The sequence below is a fragment of the Physeter macrocephalus genome, chromosome 14 (genome assembly GCF_002837175.3).
Source record: "Physeter macrocephalus isolate SW-GA chromosome 14, ASM283717v5, whole genome shotgun sequence".
Lineage (NCBI taxonomy): Eukaryota > Metazoa > Chordata > Mammalia > Artiodactyla > Physeteridae > Physeter > Physeter macrocephalus.
The window spans coordinates 72,956,431-72,971,738 of record NC_041227.1 but is presented as its reverse complement, the minus strand read 5'-3'; the positions used below and the strand labels follow the sequence as shown (position 1 = coordinate 72,971,738).

The following is a 15,308-nucleotide window of genomic DNA, read 5'->3' as shown; positions in this document are numbered from 1 at the left end:
GAAAGCGATTTGTCTGCAATGACTGTTAGACACTCCTGGAGTTGTGCGGGTGAAGTGTGCTGCTGATCTTATGACAGAGTCCAAATCATTTGCTATTATAGCATGTATGGTTAAAAGTAAACAACATAATTTGGTAGTATAGTGATAGGTGAAGGTATGCTGGGCACATATTAACCAAAAGAAACCAAGTTTAGTAATACTAATTTGAGGCCAAAAAAGAAAAAAATAACAAATATGAAGAGTAAGACTATATAATTTATATACTAATAAGTCATTAAGTTAATAGGATAATTAATTTGTGTATACCTAACAATGTAGCCTCAAAAGTCTAAATAAAGAATTGATATAATTTGATACAACTGATAAATTTGCAAATGCAGTCATGTGGGAGATTTTAACAAATGATGAATGCTTTTAAATGGTAAATAGAGTATTTGAACTCTGAAATTTACAAACATAAGCTAGTTGTTGTATATCCAGAACTCTACCCAGCAAATTAATGTTTGTTTACAAAACATGGATCTTTTACAAAAGTTGGCTTTATATTTGTTCACAGGTAGCCTTAAAGAATTCCCCGACTATAATGTAATTAGTTAAATTAGAAGTCAATAATAAGCATGTTATTTAAAAAAGAAATTCTATACAGTGGGAATCCTAAGAAATACACTTTTATTGACTTAAAGAGGACCTAATTAAAATAATTTAGAACAGAACAATATCGATAATGATACATAGCTAGACTTGTGGAAAAGCAGCTAAAGCAGTATTTAGAAGTCAGTTAGTACATTTAGCTATCATTTAATTTATTTCTTCTGTATATTTTTACCCAGGATCACATGACTAGGAAGCAGTGAATCTGGCATTTGAATTCAGGTGTCTTTCATTTATCATCTTGCTCTTAGTTGAGATTCCAAATACAAATAATTTTTCTATTTTCTATGAAATTATTTTCTTCTATGCTGTGTCCTTTATTTATAATGTGTAGTTTTGTGCCTCTTCGTGAAATCCGTCATGCATTTGCAAAGCCTTTCAAAAGTCTTAGGATATTTTCCAAAAAATATTCAGAGGTAGTGAAGTGGTTTGTATTCATATTAATGCAAGGACATGTTTATGTTAAGTAGTCAATGAAAACACAATGTCTTGTTCTCTTTTAAATCTATTACTTTCACTAAAAGCATAACACATGCAGGTGTGTTGTCAAAATCTATAGCATTCTGGGAAGGTTTAATTAACACAAAATACGTTGTATGTTAATAATTGGGAAAAACCACGTTAAGTTATTAAAAAGTGTTTATGGATCTTCAGGAAGGGAGGATTCTGAATTAATTGTTTGTCATGTTTCTATTTCAGTGGAGATTCAAGCTTATTGATAGGTTAATTGTGTTATTTTAGAGATTCTAAGGAAGGTGTAACAATTTGATTCTGCATTTTTCTTTAGTATGACAAAACATTAAGCCAAATATTTGGCAAGGAAGAAACAAATGCACCTTGTAAGATATATCTGCACTTATAATCTGTATGAAGTAAAAGTTGCAGTTTGCTGTCATGAACATTGCCCATATCCACCATTTTAGACATATTGTTCCCATTCAATTCATGTCGAGTTAGTCATTTTCAAAATTTCTTTTGACTGTCTTTATTATATGCGTTTATCTGAATACACCTTTTCCATTCACTAAGACCATAAATTGACACCATTCATTTTGTCAGTCTTTTTTTTCTTGTCTTTTTTTTTTTTTTTTTTTTTTTTTTGCCTTTTTTGTTCATGAAAAGGCTGTATTATTCCATATCTCTCGCCCCAAATTTGTTTGCTGAAGTGACCCAAAATACATTTTTGGGATTACTTTTGAAGTATTATCTTTGTATCCCAAAGCAGGCCCTTCTGAAACTGATGATGTTGATGACAAACTCCCCCTTTCGAAGTCTTTGCAAGGTATAACTTTTTCACTTCCATTTTCCCACATACTGTTCTTATTTAATGTTTCTTTATATTGGGCAGACTGTGTTTTAGTATTTATATCTGTATTATTACTTTTCTAAATGGAAAAGGAAAAAGAAATGTATTGGCCTTTTTTTTTTTAAACATATAAATGAACTTCACAAGCAACAATTTTTCAAAACCAATTTTCCCTTTTGTGAATCTAGTAATGAATCTCGAAATGGGTACATGACACACTTTCATATTTAAGGTAAAGTACACATTTATACCTTATATCAGAATAGTCAGAAATAAGGCTTATATTGCATAGTTAGTAATGTAAATATCAATAAGGTCATGTTGATACTTAGTTTTTAGAAAGGTTGTAAGATATCATTTGTAAATCCCTAAGTTTATTGATTGAATACCTCTTTGGGAATTTCTGTGTAGTGTTCCCTAACTTGATGATCATAGGCTATTTGTGCTGGCTTTTACTTTACTTCTGTCTATTCTGGCGTTTCGCTCATAAGATTTATTTTATTTAGCTTTACTTTTAATATAAATGTAATCGCTTATTTCAGATTTTTAAAGAACAAAAAGTACACTTAGAATCATTGTTTACATGTACTCTTGTAATATTCTGACCGGGTGGGACAATCACCTTAATTTTTCTTATTTTTACCCAATCTTGCCTTTTTAAGTACTGGCCTCTTCGTTATCTCTCATTGTTTTGACCTCACATTTTTGTTTTCTTTGGCATTATAGTCAAAGAACCCAATGCTCCATAAATTCAAATGTTAACGTTTAATTGGGGGGTGGGGGCTGTGTGTGGAGAAAGCATATTTAAGAAGTTAAATAAAGAAATAATTCATGGCTACAGATTTATAGATTTATCTAGTGTTTTGAGCTCAGGTGAGTTTTCAGAATATGAAATAAGTGGAAAAGAATCCCAAGATAATTATAGCACCATAAAGTTAGACATTGAAAACCAAAAACATTTTGTCTTTGCGTGGCACTTTAAATACAAAGATGCTAGGCACTGAATGACAGTGTTTGTAGTCAGTGCTCTTTAAAAATCAAGATAAAGTGTATTTGAAACCTGTGTCTGGGATTTGTACCTTTAGTATAGTTTCTTTAATTAGTTACCAATGGATGACAAAATAGACCTGATTTTGCTTCTGCTCCCCCTTTGTACTTTATTCTTCCTTATAGGTGATATATTTTTATTTATACACGAATGCAGTGATTTTCCATCTTTTCTATGTTAGTAGCTCAGACATTTAAGGACAGAGGATAAATATTCTGGGGCAGTTTGGGCACTTGTCCTAATTGGCTCTCTTGGGTTTTAGATTACTTCTTTCCTATTTATGAGTAAAGCTTCTTCTCTGGTAGGATGAGCCTGTTTACCTTTTGACTGCCTAACCTGATACATTGCTTTATGTTCCAGTTTTTAGAAGCAGGCAGATTATATTACCTGAATTAAAATGCTTTTGAGACTAAAGGTAGTATCTTAAGTTTTAACTTATGAGTTTCCTTTAAGTGCAACTTTGATTAAATAATGGGGATTGAGTTTCCATAGCTTCCACCATAGTAACAATGGAAAGCAGGAAACATTTCACAGCCCAACCTGAACTTGTTTATCTAGCCTTGATAGAGTCTATGAGCAAAGAAGAAATTTACTCTGGTGTGTGTTTTTGTGTGTGTGTCATTGACAGATGAGCATGGCACTTTGAAGCATACTATTCTCCTTCTCAAATTCTAACATCTATCAGTAATTATATTTTGTAGTTCCAGTAACTAATAGTAAATCCCCAAACCTACTTTGGTTTAATCTATATATTTACGTTTTAAAATAATTTTTTGAGCTTTTATACGGAAGTGTTACATGTTTTTCTGAATTAGATAACATTGTTCGTATTACTTGCTAAGGAGTTAAGGAATCAGTTTGTATTCATGTTATTATTTGCATTGTTACCTAGTATCTCTTCTTCCAATATCAGTCTTTATTGGTTTATTATATGTGGTATATTTTCTTTTTAGGAAGCCATCATTCTTCAGAGGGCAATGAAGGAACAGAAATGGAAGTACCAGCAGAAGGTTAGATACAGGGATTTTTACTTTGCTGTATTTGTATTATGTTGTTCTGTACTATAGAGAATATTATCCTTAAAACACCTTATTTGGAAATGAAATGGTGATTGTTATGGTATGCCTTCTTAGCCAACAGGTTGTTTTTTTAGTCCTAAGATGATATTTAATATACCTCTTTTACTGTACTGAATAATAAAGCATATGGGGAGGAAAACTTAACTGGTAAGTAAAACTCTTCATGATGCAAAATGCTGCCCATCTTTTCATGGTTATTTTTTGCCATATTTTGAAAGAATGGCTTTGATAGTTAGAATTAAAATTATTACTGGCTCTGTTCATATTTCATTTTAAAACATACTATTAGTACCATTTTTTAAAGTAGGGTAATGTATTCTCCATACGATTAATGAAAGAAAGATGTCCTCTCAGCGCATTTTTATATCCACAGCCACCCTGTGGACTGCTTTGTCTCTTAGCCAGCCATCCTCCTTTGATTGTAGGATTGAATGGATATTCAACTATGGTACAGCTTTTTTAGTTATTGGAATCTTGAGTTAAACGGTTACCATGCAGAATGGCTTCCTGTTGCTAAACCATTTAGATAGTTCCAAAAGAATTTTTGTAGATTTCTCCCAAGGAAAATAACTGGTTAAGGTAACTGGACATTGTTTTAGAATTACTATTTCTTACATAAACTGGTCATGTCAAGCCTTATTTTTTTAAGAATAAAAAGGAACTCTCTTCTGTACCTTTTTATTCCTTATATTTGCTTTTTTGTTTTATTTTTTAAAATCAGTAATTTGATCTTTTACTTTCTTCGAGTGGAGGGAGTTCTGAAGGTCCCTGGAAAGTTGACTGATCTTTCCAAATTCAGTTTTAGAATTAGAGTTTTCTAATTGGAATACATTTCTTGCAGAAGTATTGAAATGCTCATTTTAAATAATATTTTAAATTTCTTGTTGAGTTTTTTTAATAGACGATGGTGTGGATGAAATTTTTTTTGTTTTCTTTTACTGTGTGTAGGCAATTAGATATTTCCTCTGTAACAAAATCCTCTGTTTTGGATAGGCAGTATTTACAGCAAGGAGATACCTGTATACAAGACAAATTGTACTGGGGTTCATTGGGCAATGTGAATTAGATATTAGGCTTTGAACTACTTTATTTTTGAGGAAATTTTTATTGTCATATTGAGTGTTAATAGAGTTGAATTGAAGTTCGGTTCTGTTCTTTATTCCTTTACTAACAAGTAAACATAATCTTTGGCAAATCAATTAATCTCTCAACCTTTGCAAAATGAAAAGAGAGTTGATGAACATACTCTCTAGCTGAGCTTCCAGCACTAACATTCTGATGTTCATTTGTTTTGTGTAGTAACACAAATATTTAATTTTGTAAAGTATTTTGCATATAAAGTTAGGTGATACAGTCCTGTATGCATTTGTTATAGTCACTGTTTTGATATGAAGGTCCCCATTGCAAAAAATTTGATTGTGGTTTTATTTTTTGTTAATTAATTAATTTATTTTTTTCGGTACGCGGGCCTCTCACTGCTGTGGCCTCTCCCACCGCGGAGCGCAGGCTCCGGACGCGCAGGCTCAGCGGCCATGGCCCACGGGCCCAGCCGCTCCGCGGCATGTGGGATCCTCCCGGACCTGGGCACGAACCCGTGTCCCCTGCATCAGCAGGCGGACTCCCAGCCACTGCGCCACCAGGGAAGCCCTGATTGTGGTTTTATTTAACAATATAAGCCACTCCTAGGATTTCTGAAAGAAGAGGAGAAATAGTTTAAAAAGAATAATAAAACCTTTGTTTTTATCCTAGCATCTTCTAGTTACAGCAGGAAAATAATTGTGACTTCATTATAATTGTATTCCTCTAAAAATAAAAGTTTTTTGAGTCCATTAATGCAGGTAATTTGGTATTGTCTAATAGTTTTCCAGAGTTTCTCTACTTTTTATTTTCTTTTATCCCTACTTACAATGAAAAGGGTCAGATATTTTAACTTAACAAATATGAGATGAATTAAAATAAAATGCCAGTAAAATTTTATAGTAGGCTGCTTTTGGAATATCAAATCAATAAAATGTTGGAACATAATAGAAAGTGCTTTATAATGAATGTCATTTTAGAATTTTATTTTTTTCAAGATTCTACTCAACATGTCCCTTCAGAAACAAGTGAGGACCCCGAAGTTGAGGTGACTATTGAAGGTTAGTTATCTAAAAGCATTGATTCCAAAAGTTTACTTCTGGTCATAAAAATATTTGTCACATTCACATTGCTAAGTATGCATTTCATTCATTTTTAAAGGAAACTTGTGAAAAAAAACTGAAGCATATATGTGTATGTGTGACCAAAGCAGCCCATATCCCAGCAGCACACACCCAGTGCTTTGGGAGTTGTAGACAACAAAAGTAAGCCGTGAAAATGAGCAGTGGGCCAACCTATATACTTTCTATCATTGGGAATAGAGAATTTTTACAAAGCGAAAACTATGACCAGACTGGATGCACACAAAAACAGATTTATAACCTGTTATTGGGTGTGATATAAGAGACTTAATTAGTACTGGAACCCCTGTGTCTACCTTAGTGAAGTGGAGAAGGTGTTGATAGTTTTCCCCCGTAAAATGCAGTTAGAGGCTAGCATATAATCTGTCCTTCAAAACTTTTGAAGCAGCGGCTACAAAAATATTCTAAACTAATCTCTCTATATAGTTAAAGTTGCTTCAAATGTAGTTTTTTCTTCAAAGATAATGCATGAGTGCAGATGAGCCAGTTTGTCCTGAATTATTTAAAGATTCAGCTAATTATTAACAGTATCACGCTTTATATTTAATAATTATTAAATGTGTATTGATTTTTTTTTCTTTGAAGTTATCTCACACTATTCCTCTGTAAGTTTTTTCTCCTCAAAGTAGTTTTTTCTAAGGTAAAAATACAGCTCTGTTAACCCCCACCCTGCTCCAGTGACCCTCTACTCAGTAGTAGATGGCACTTTATTGTGTATACATCTAAAAATAATTTGATGTATATATACACACACGCACATTTCGTTTTGCGAAAATACATGGATGTTTTCAGCATACAGCGTTATAATGAACAAATAAAATACACACATATCACATTTTCTGTAGTTTTTTATCCCATAACTTTACATCTTGGTACTTCATCATTATTATTTTTTTTAACTGCTACATAACCTTTCTTGGTTTGCTATCTTTGTCTTTCCTTTTTTTTTTTTTTAAATAACCTGTCTCCTACTGGTGTCCACTTGGTTATTTATGGTGTTTGGCTACTTCAAGCTATTCAAAGTGTTTGTCTTCATTGCTTCTAAATTATAAGTTGATTGGTGGCTTTTACCTAATATCAGAAATTTTCTCATACTTTGTGTGTTAACATCTCAATTTAATATACATATTTTATCATTAACATAATTTTACTAACCTAAAAGCAGTTTTGAATTGTTTCTAGTCAAGTAAGTAAGTAAGTAACTAATTTGTCCACACCGGGCGGCATGTGGGATCTTAGTTCCCCAGCCAGGGATCGAACCCCAGCCTGTTGCACAGAGTCTTAACCACTGGACTGCTAGGGCAGTCCACAATAATTGAATTTAATTGCTTTTTAATTTGAAACTCAACTATGAGAAGAAAATCTATAAATATTATATTTATATTATGAACACTCAGAACCTTTTCCTTCCTATAGAGATGAAAAAAATTGATGATTAAAATTATTAGCATAAAGCTTTTAAATAGGACTAATAACCACATTGATTTATCTGAAAACAAATCTTAAAACAGATAAAGGCTATGTTAGAATTGTTTAGAAAACAAACACTTGTTTTTAATAGTATAAGACCTTTAAAGGGATGTCAAGATAATTATGAAATAAATGACTTATAAACTTGAAATGTGTGTCAATCTTCTCAGTTTTAACTCTTTGGAGGGAGTGATAAATCCCATTTCTTTTAAACTAAGACATAGTACCAGCAGTTTGATACATCATCCAAATTTGTCAACAAGTAGAATTTTGCTATTTAGGCTGCTACCTTATGTTCAGAAGACCAGTGAAATACCGGGTCTGTGTAATGTAATTACTTTTCAGGGTAGCATTTTCTGTGGGATATGTGTTTATGAACAAACGGTTATATACCAACTGTAATTAAATTGCTAATTAATTGTTATCCGTACATTAAGGAAGGTAAAATGTAATCTGTGATGCTAACAAGGAAGGTCAGATGAGAACTCACATGCACATCTTTTGGATAAGTATATTGTATTTTTTTCTGGAAAGATGATTATAAAGTGCTAGAAACTAGGAAAATATCCATAGTTAGAAAATTAAATTTTGATACATTCTCATATTAGAAAAAATATATTGGCATTGAAATGGTAACGTTTTTTTTTTTTTAATATGCGATCTGAAAAAAGACCCCTAGTGTAATATGCTTAGTGGAAAAAAAAAAACCCCTACCTTTCAAGAACAAGTCACCTTTAAAAGGAAAAGTGTATCTAGAGAACTATGTTAGTTTTGTTTAGGAAAATACTTGTGCTTGGAAGGAAATAAGATAATCCTGCTTGCCTGGGGGTGACTTTTGTTTTCTCATATTGTATCTTTCTGCATGTCCCAAAAAGTTTATAGAAAAGAAAAAAGAAACTTTGTCATCAAGTAAGTTTGTAAGATTTTCCACAGTACTTTAACCTTGATATCTTTATTTGTAATTATGTGACGTTATGAAGGGTTTAATTGAGATTGATGGAGACACGTTAAACTGCAGGAAATCGTCTATTGAGCTGAGATGTGCTCTTCCATTTGTGATGATCAGTTTGTTCTTGAAGACAGTGGTGTGCCTGTATAACTTTTGTGACTTAGGTTTGGGAAATACCCCTTGGAGTAATATGGCTGTGCGTGCCTTAGTTTCATAAACATCACGACTACATTTCTGGGTAAAATCAGACTGTTGTCAGGTCTCTGATACATGCATGTCTTTGATAAGTGCAGAGACAATCGTACCTAAGAGTTGTTTGAGGTCTGGCTATCATGGGTGTGCTAATAACGGGAAGTGTTTTTGCTTGAGAAGAGGCCTCCTTACAGTGCAGTTCACTTTCAACGCATTTCCCCCCAAACTTGAGTCATTCACACATGTTTATTCTGCTGTGGCCTAACCCCCTGATTGTTTCTTAATTTGTCTTCAAATTGATTTTTAAAATTTATTTATATTTATTTATTTGGCTGTGTCGGGTCTTAGTTGTGGCGCGCGCGGGCTTATCTCTAGTTGTGGTGTGCGGTGTTCTCTCTCTAGTTGTGGCACGTGGGCTCCAGGGCGTGTGGGCTCTGTAGTTTGCGGCATGCTGCCTCCCTAGTTGAGGCACACGGGCTCCGTAGTTGTGGCTCACGGACTTAGTTGCCCCGCGGCATGTGGGATCTTAGTTCTCTGACCAAGGATTGAGCCCGAGTCCCCTGCATTGGAAGGCGGATTCTTTACCACTGGACCACCAGGGAAGTCCCTTCAAATTGATTTTAAATAGATTAAAGAGGTTAATTTTGTGTCTTCTTAAGTAAGACTCGTTTTGAAATTTTAAATTTTCTTTCTTAAACAAATTGAAAAATATGAATATTTACACACCGGAATGCAGTTCACAATGCCACCTGTATATGGACTATACTTTTTTGTTTTTTTTTTTTAAATGATTTATTTAACAATCTAGGAAGTTTGCAGCCATCAGCAGTTCCAGTGCAATTTCAGGTGCAGTTGGAATTCAGGAATCTCCATGGAGCTGTTAGTGTAGCAAACCTTGTAGGTAAAATACACGTATACTTTATTTTATTTTATTTTTTTTGCGGTACGCGGGCCTCTCACTGTCGTGGCCTCTCCCGTTGCGGAGCACAGGCTCCGGACGCGCAGGCTCAGCGGCCATGGCTCACGGGCCCAGCCGCTCCGCGGCATGTGGGATCCTCCCGGACCGGGGCACGAACCCGTGTCCCCTGCATCGGCAGGCGGACTCTCAACCACTGCGCCACCAGGGAAGCCCCACGTATACTTTTGATAGCACATGTGAAGGGATCTCTCTAAAATTGACTTAATTAGTTTCGTTCTCAGCAAACTGACCTGGGCCACTCAACATGGCTTTTATTGTTCCTCATGTTAGCGCATGTTCTCTTTTTACAGTAAATTTGTGACCATCTGAAGATACCAATTTTACATGCATGGCATCAGGGCCCTCACAGCCACCGTAGGTTGTCTCTTCTCCATCCACTATGTTCTTAATGAAATTCTACTTTGCGTCCACAGGAACTTTAGTAGTTTCTCATCAGCCCCACAGCAACCACTGTCACCGCACCGGGTCCCCGCGCACCACCACAGCCCTATGCCAGGGCCACTTTGGATAACATTGTTTTAGAGTTTGAATAGTCGGATTTCATCCTCTGATGGTATCCTTTTTCATGAAATTTATGCTTAGGACGTTCATAAATACTTGGCTGCTGCACAAAATTAAGGACTACACTATTCAAATGTTCGTTTAATCAGTCCACAGATACCAGGCACCTTGTATGTGCTGGGGGCTGTACTAGGTGCTAAGGAGTGAACAAGATAGGCAAGTCCATTGGAGAGTTTTGAACAGAGAAGTGATAAGTTCAGGCCTCCTTTTTGAAGAAACAGGGCTGCTGTAAAGACTGAGAGCAGACCATAGTGGAAGCAGAGCTATAGTAGTTATTCAGGGCAGAGAGGGAGGTGCTTTAGAACTGGATGGTGACAGGAGGGATAAGGGGTGATTGAATTCTGGGCATTTCTGAAGATAGAGCAATAGTCTTTGCTATTTGTCACTGTTTAGTTATTATGCTTATCTTATAAGTGTTACATGAGAGTTCATAGAATCTATAATTGGTTAGGTTATCATTTGAATACTTTGTATTTTCAACTTTATAGTTGCTAACAAATCACTTAGTGAACATCCAATTATTATGTAAAAATTAGACTTTTGGAGGATTTAGGACCTGGGTCCATGGGTGGAAAATGCCATCTATTAATTTGAAATGTGTAGGGGTAAATTAATTAAGAGAAAGAGTGCCTGGTTTCTTTTGATTTGTTTCTTTTACTTTGAATAGGTGTCAGATTATTTGATAAAACATTACCAATTCGATTATGTTGAAAAGAGTATCAGAAAAAATTTTTATATGCTGTTAATGCATTCATCAAGAATTAGATGAGTTTAGTAACACATTTTAGCTCTGAGGTCTGTGTTATCTCTAGGCATATTTGTAAGTATGTTGCAAAAAGGAAAACAGGATTTTTTTAGATAGTAATTTTGGGTTAGGTTCTGTTACTGCCTTTTTTCAAGGGGTGGGAGGCTTGTTTTTAAGACTGAGGCATAGCTGTCACATATTCCTCACTGAATTGCAGCTTTTGCATGTTAAAATATCTTGAAATTCATTTTATGAGCTTTTAGTTTTGATGATGTAAATATTTTTAGTTTGGGCTTAAATTGGAAGTGTCCAGAGATATGTGTCTTTTTACACGAAAGTCATTGTTTATAATGTTGAAGCACCATGATAGTTAGAAAACAGTGCTGCCTGCTGGACTGATTGTTAGAGGCAGACTGGTTTCTGCTACAGATAAATAATTTGGATCCTTTGTGAAAGAGATTATGAGGTCAGGAGTAACAGTTTTTCATACTTTTTCAAAATCAGAGTTTTTTGCTGCAAGAGTAGAAAAAAAAAGAGAAGGTGTGGTTGAGTTCATAGCTCTTCTTGATCTAATTCTATGTTTCATATGAATTAAAACACTAAGATCAGGTAATAAATATATGAAATGGGTTAGTCTTTTAATAAAATATATGTTGTGGTATTTTATCATCACACATAATTAATTTCATCTCTGTTTACATTTAATAGGTTGACTTCATTATTTGTCACTGGAGAGAAATGTGATAATCACTTTTTAATATTTCACAGTCTTTGTTAAATCATTTGTTATCTTGTTAAAAAACACTCTCCTAGATTTGTCTTTTTTCTATTTATGGTCGATGAGGTTACTTTCATAAAATATATTTATACTATTAAATCCTTTTGTTTTAAAAAAAGTTAACCTGATTGAACAAATGAGGTCTTGGACACTAAAGAAAAGCTCTCTTGCCCTTTCCCCTTGGCCTCAATTTCAAACCGTTCGGATTACAATTGGGATGAATATAATAGAGCACTGACTTTTCATTACCGTCCTAAAGCTATATTTTCTTTTTTATTTTATACTCTTTTGGTTTTCATGTTATATAATTCAATTAGCAATCATGTTAAATGATAATCTATAGACATATTTAGGCTGCAGTAGCCTGTAAGAAAAATACTTTTGTTTTACATGTCATTGCTTAATGTTTGTAAAGAAATATTAATACTAAGCATTTAAAATGCTTTGACAGTATTCATAGGTGAAATGAGTATATTTCATTTTACCCTTTGCAAATTAGCCTGAAAATACTCTAATACCTAATATGTTTTCCGAAATGTATCTACTTAGGTGTGAATCTAATTATTTAATAACCTATTTATTTAAGAATCTTTTGACCATTTTTAATCCTTGTAGTAGTTTAATCATTATGAGCCCATGTTACATAGTCAAGTTTTATTTTACTGGTAATTTGTCATTTTTAAATTGTTTTTTACTACAAATTTTTTTTTGTTTTTTTCTGGATTTGAACATGGGTTTCTACAGTGGAATTCAACGCGTGAAAGTTTTTGTAGTGTCGTAAGTTGTTTATGTGATAACTTGTTCCTGAAATAGTATTCCCTTTCCCAGCACATAAATGGGTCCTAATATGACTTTATCTGGTATCAGTGACATTGATACCTTTTTCTCTTATTTGTTTGAATAGTCAGTCAGTAAATGATTTTAGGTAATCAGACTATCTGTTGACATTACAATTGGCCCACCATATCTGCAAGCTTTAACCCACTGCCGGTGGAAGGTATTCAGAAAGAGTTTTTCAGAAAATTCTAAAAAGCAAAACTTGAATTTGCCATGTGCCAGACAACTATTTACATAGCACTTACATTGTCTTAGGTATTAGAAGTAATCTAGAGATGATTTAAAGTATAAGGGAGGATGTGCGTAGGTTATATGTGAATTATATGCCAATTTATGTAAGTGACTTGAGCATCCTTGGATTTTGGTATCCACAGGCTTTGGTCTGTAAAGGAAGAACCCAAAGTCGGTGAACAAGGGCAGCCATGTCTATGTTCTCTGATGCTATGATAAGAATGAGATTTAAGTATTTTAGGCTTTAGTCAGATTTTCCCTTGATTAACATACAAAGTGTATAAAAGTTATCCATTGCTGTCCAAGGCATCATTGTATATTAGGCTAAATTTGAATTTCTTATTGTTTTTTGAGAGTTAACCTGTTTAGCTGAAAGAATGATACCCATAATTTCATCTGAGCTGCACTGTCTAGCATATGACATGGTTAAGTCATATAGCATTCTCTGATCTTGTTTGTTTAGCTATAAAATGAGAATGAAAATTATACTGAAAAGGGGAACTTAGTGTATCTTATGGTATCTTTTTGTTACTGCTGTTGCCTTTAACCCAGTAATTATTTTCTTCTTCATCCCACATTTTTTTAAAGTATAGATATCTGAAAATGGTATTTTCAAAAATTTATAGATGGTGTTTGAGCAGAAATCTCAGTAGTGTGCCAGCTGATATTTTCAGGGACCAGAAGATGACAGTTGATAGCTTTTCTTACTTGATCCAGTGTCCTTTATTCTAGCACCAGATGTGTTGAAGTATCACGGCAGAGTTGAATTGCAGGCATAGCCGCAAAGAACTCTTACTACAAAGTCTTGGGTAGTCTATATTCTGTGCTTAAGTATGTGATCGCTCATTTTCTATATACATGGGTATTGTATTGGATGAATCAGCAATACCTGTTTCACAAATAATATAATCTTCTTTTAGTTTTGTTAAAAGTTTTTAACATACAGTTATCCAACCTCCTTTATGTATGCTTGAATTTTGTATAAGCTTAAATATTTTTCCATTCAAGATACATTTTCTCCCTGTTTTCTTATATATTTGTATAGTTGCTGGTAGCTGTCTCCATTAAAACCTTTTTCTCGGAAGTCTTAAAATACACTATAATTCTAGACAGCTCTCTGAGAGGAGTTAGGAGAAGGGGGAATTTATATGACTTAATTCAAATAAGCAAACTGAAAAAAAGGAGCAAGACAAAGGAAAACGAGGGTTATTCACTTGAGCACCTCCGAAAAGAGTAGGAAAGCTGGAAATGTAACTGGGAAAAAAATACGCTGAAAACGGCAATACAGAAATAACGGTTGCTGTCCCAATCATATTTAAATCCCCCCACGTCTTTCGAATGCTGAGAATGTTACAGGCAGTGGCTGTCACTCATTTAGACTGTTCCTCCAGTGATGATAGTTTTCTTTTTCAAGATGATGATTATTCTCCACCTACCAAGAGACCAAAGAGCAATGAGCCTCCCCAGCCGCCAGTCACAGAACCTGCCAATGCCGGCAAACGGAAAGTGAGGGAGTTCAACTTTGGTAAGTTGTCAGTTAAATGTGGTCCTCTTTTTTTTTTTTTTTTTTTTTCTTCCGAACTTTTTCTGTTACTGAAGAGTTACAGCATTCTTTGGGGAGGATGCCTTAAATATATTACTGCCTTATAATCTAAGCTGAGGAAAGCCGTGGACAGTTGGAAGTAACCTTACAGACACTGCTTACACATGTTTGTGTATACCAAAGCATAAGACACTGTATCTTCTGTTGTTAACTAGAATTGGTAGACTTAAGGGAATTTCCTGGCAGTCCAGTCGTTAGGACTCGATGCTTTCAGTCCTGGGGCCCGGCTTCAGTCCCTGGTCAGGGAAGTAAGAGCCCACAAGCCGTAATGTGGCCAAAAAAAAAAAAAAAGGTGGTAGACTTAAAAATCAGTGTTAATGACTTAGTAATTCATTTATTTGTCTGAGATTTGGATCACTTTTTTATTTCAGATATAATTTTTATATTAATTTTTCTTGCTTTGTGTAACTGCCGGCCTCTAATCTAATCAAACCACAGTGGTATCCTTTTGAAGGGACAAAGTAAAATATTAGTGGCAAGATGTGTTTGTGATCCATATTTTGAATAAATAGAACATTTAGCTTTATACGTTTTTTAAATAGTACTTTAATATTTTAAGTTGTCTTAGTCATAATTACTGAATATAAATTGAAGTTATATATATAGTAAGTTTATATATATTCTTTAGCATGCTATTATAAGTTGCAACTGTATATAAAG

General features: G+C 34.1%; 1 protein-coding gene and 1 pseudogene across 2 annotated transcripts in view; one reads left to right on the top strand and one right to left on the bottom strand.

Annotated features, from left to right (window-relative positions):
- GTF2I (general transcription factor IIi) overlaps positions 1 to 15,308 on the top strand; it is a 97,557-nt gene that overhangs the window by 47,798 nt on the left and 34,451 nt on the right. The window contains exons 10-13 of one of the 2 annotated variants that reach the window (XM_055089766.1): positions 1,874 to 1,933; positions 3,959 to 4,015; positions 6,160 to 6,222; positions 14,460 to 14,570. In XM_055089766.1, the coding sequence (XP_054945741.1) occupies positions 1,874 to 1,933; positions 3,959 to 4,015; positions 6,160 to 6,222; positions 14,460 to 14,570 (291 nt within the window). Of the gene's footprint in view, positions 1 to 1,873; positions 1,934 to 3,958; positions 4,021 to 6,159; positions 6,223 to 14,459; positions 14,571 to 15,308 lie in introns of those variants that run through there. The other variant, XM_024117586.2, reaches the window with a different exon arrangement.
- LOC102984998 (elongin-C-like) lies at positions 8,702 to 11,148 on the bottom strand (annotated as a pseudogene).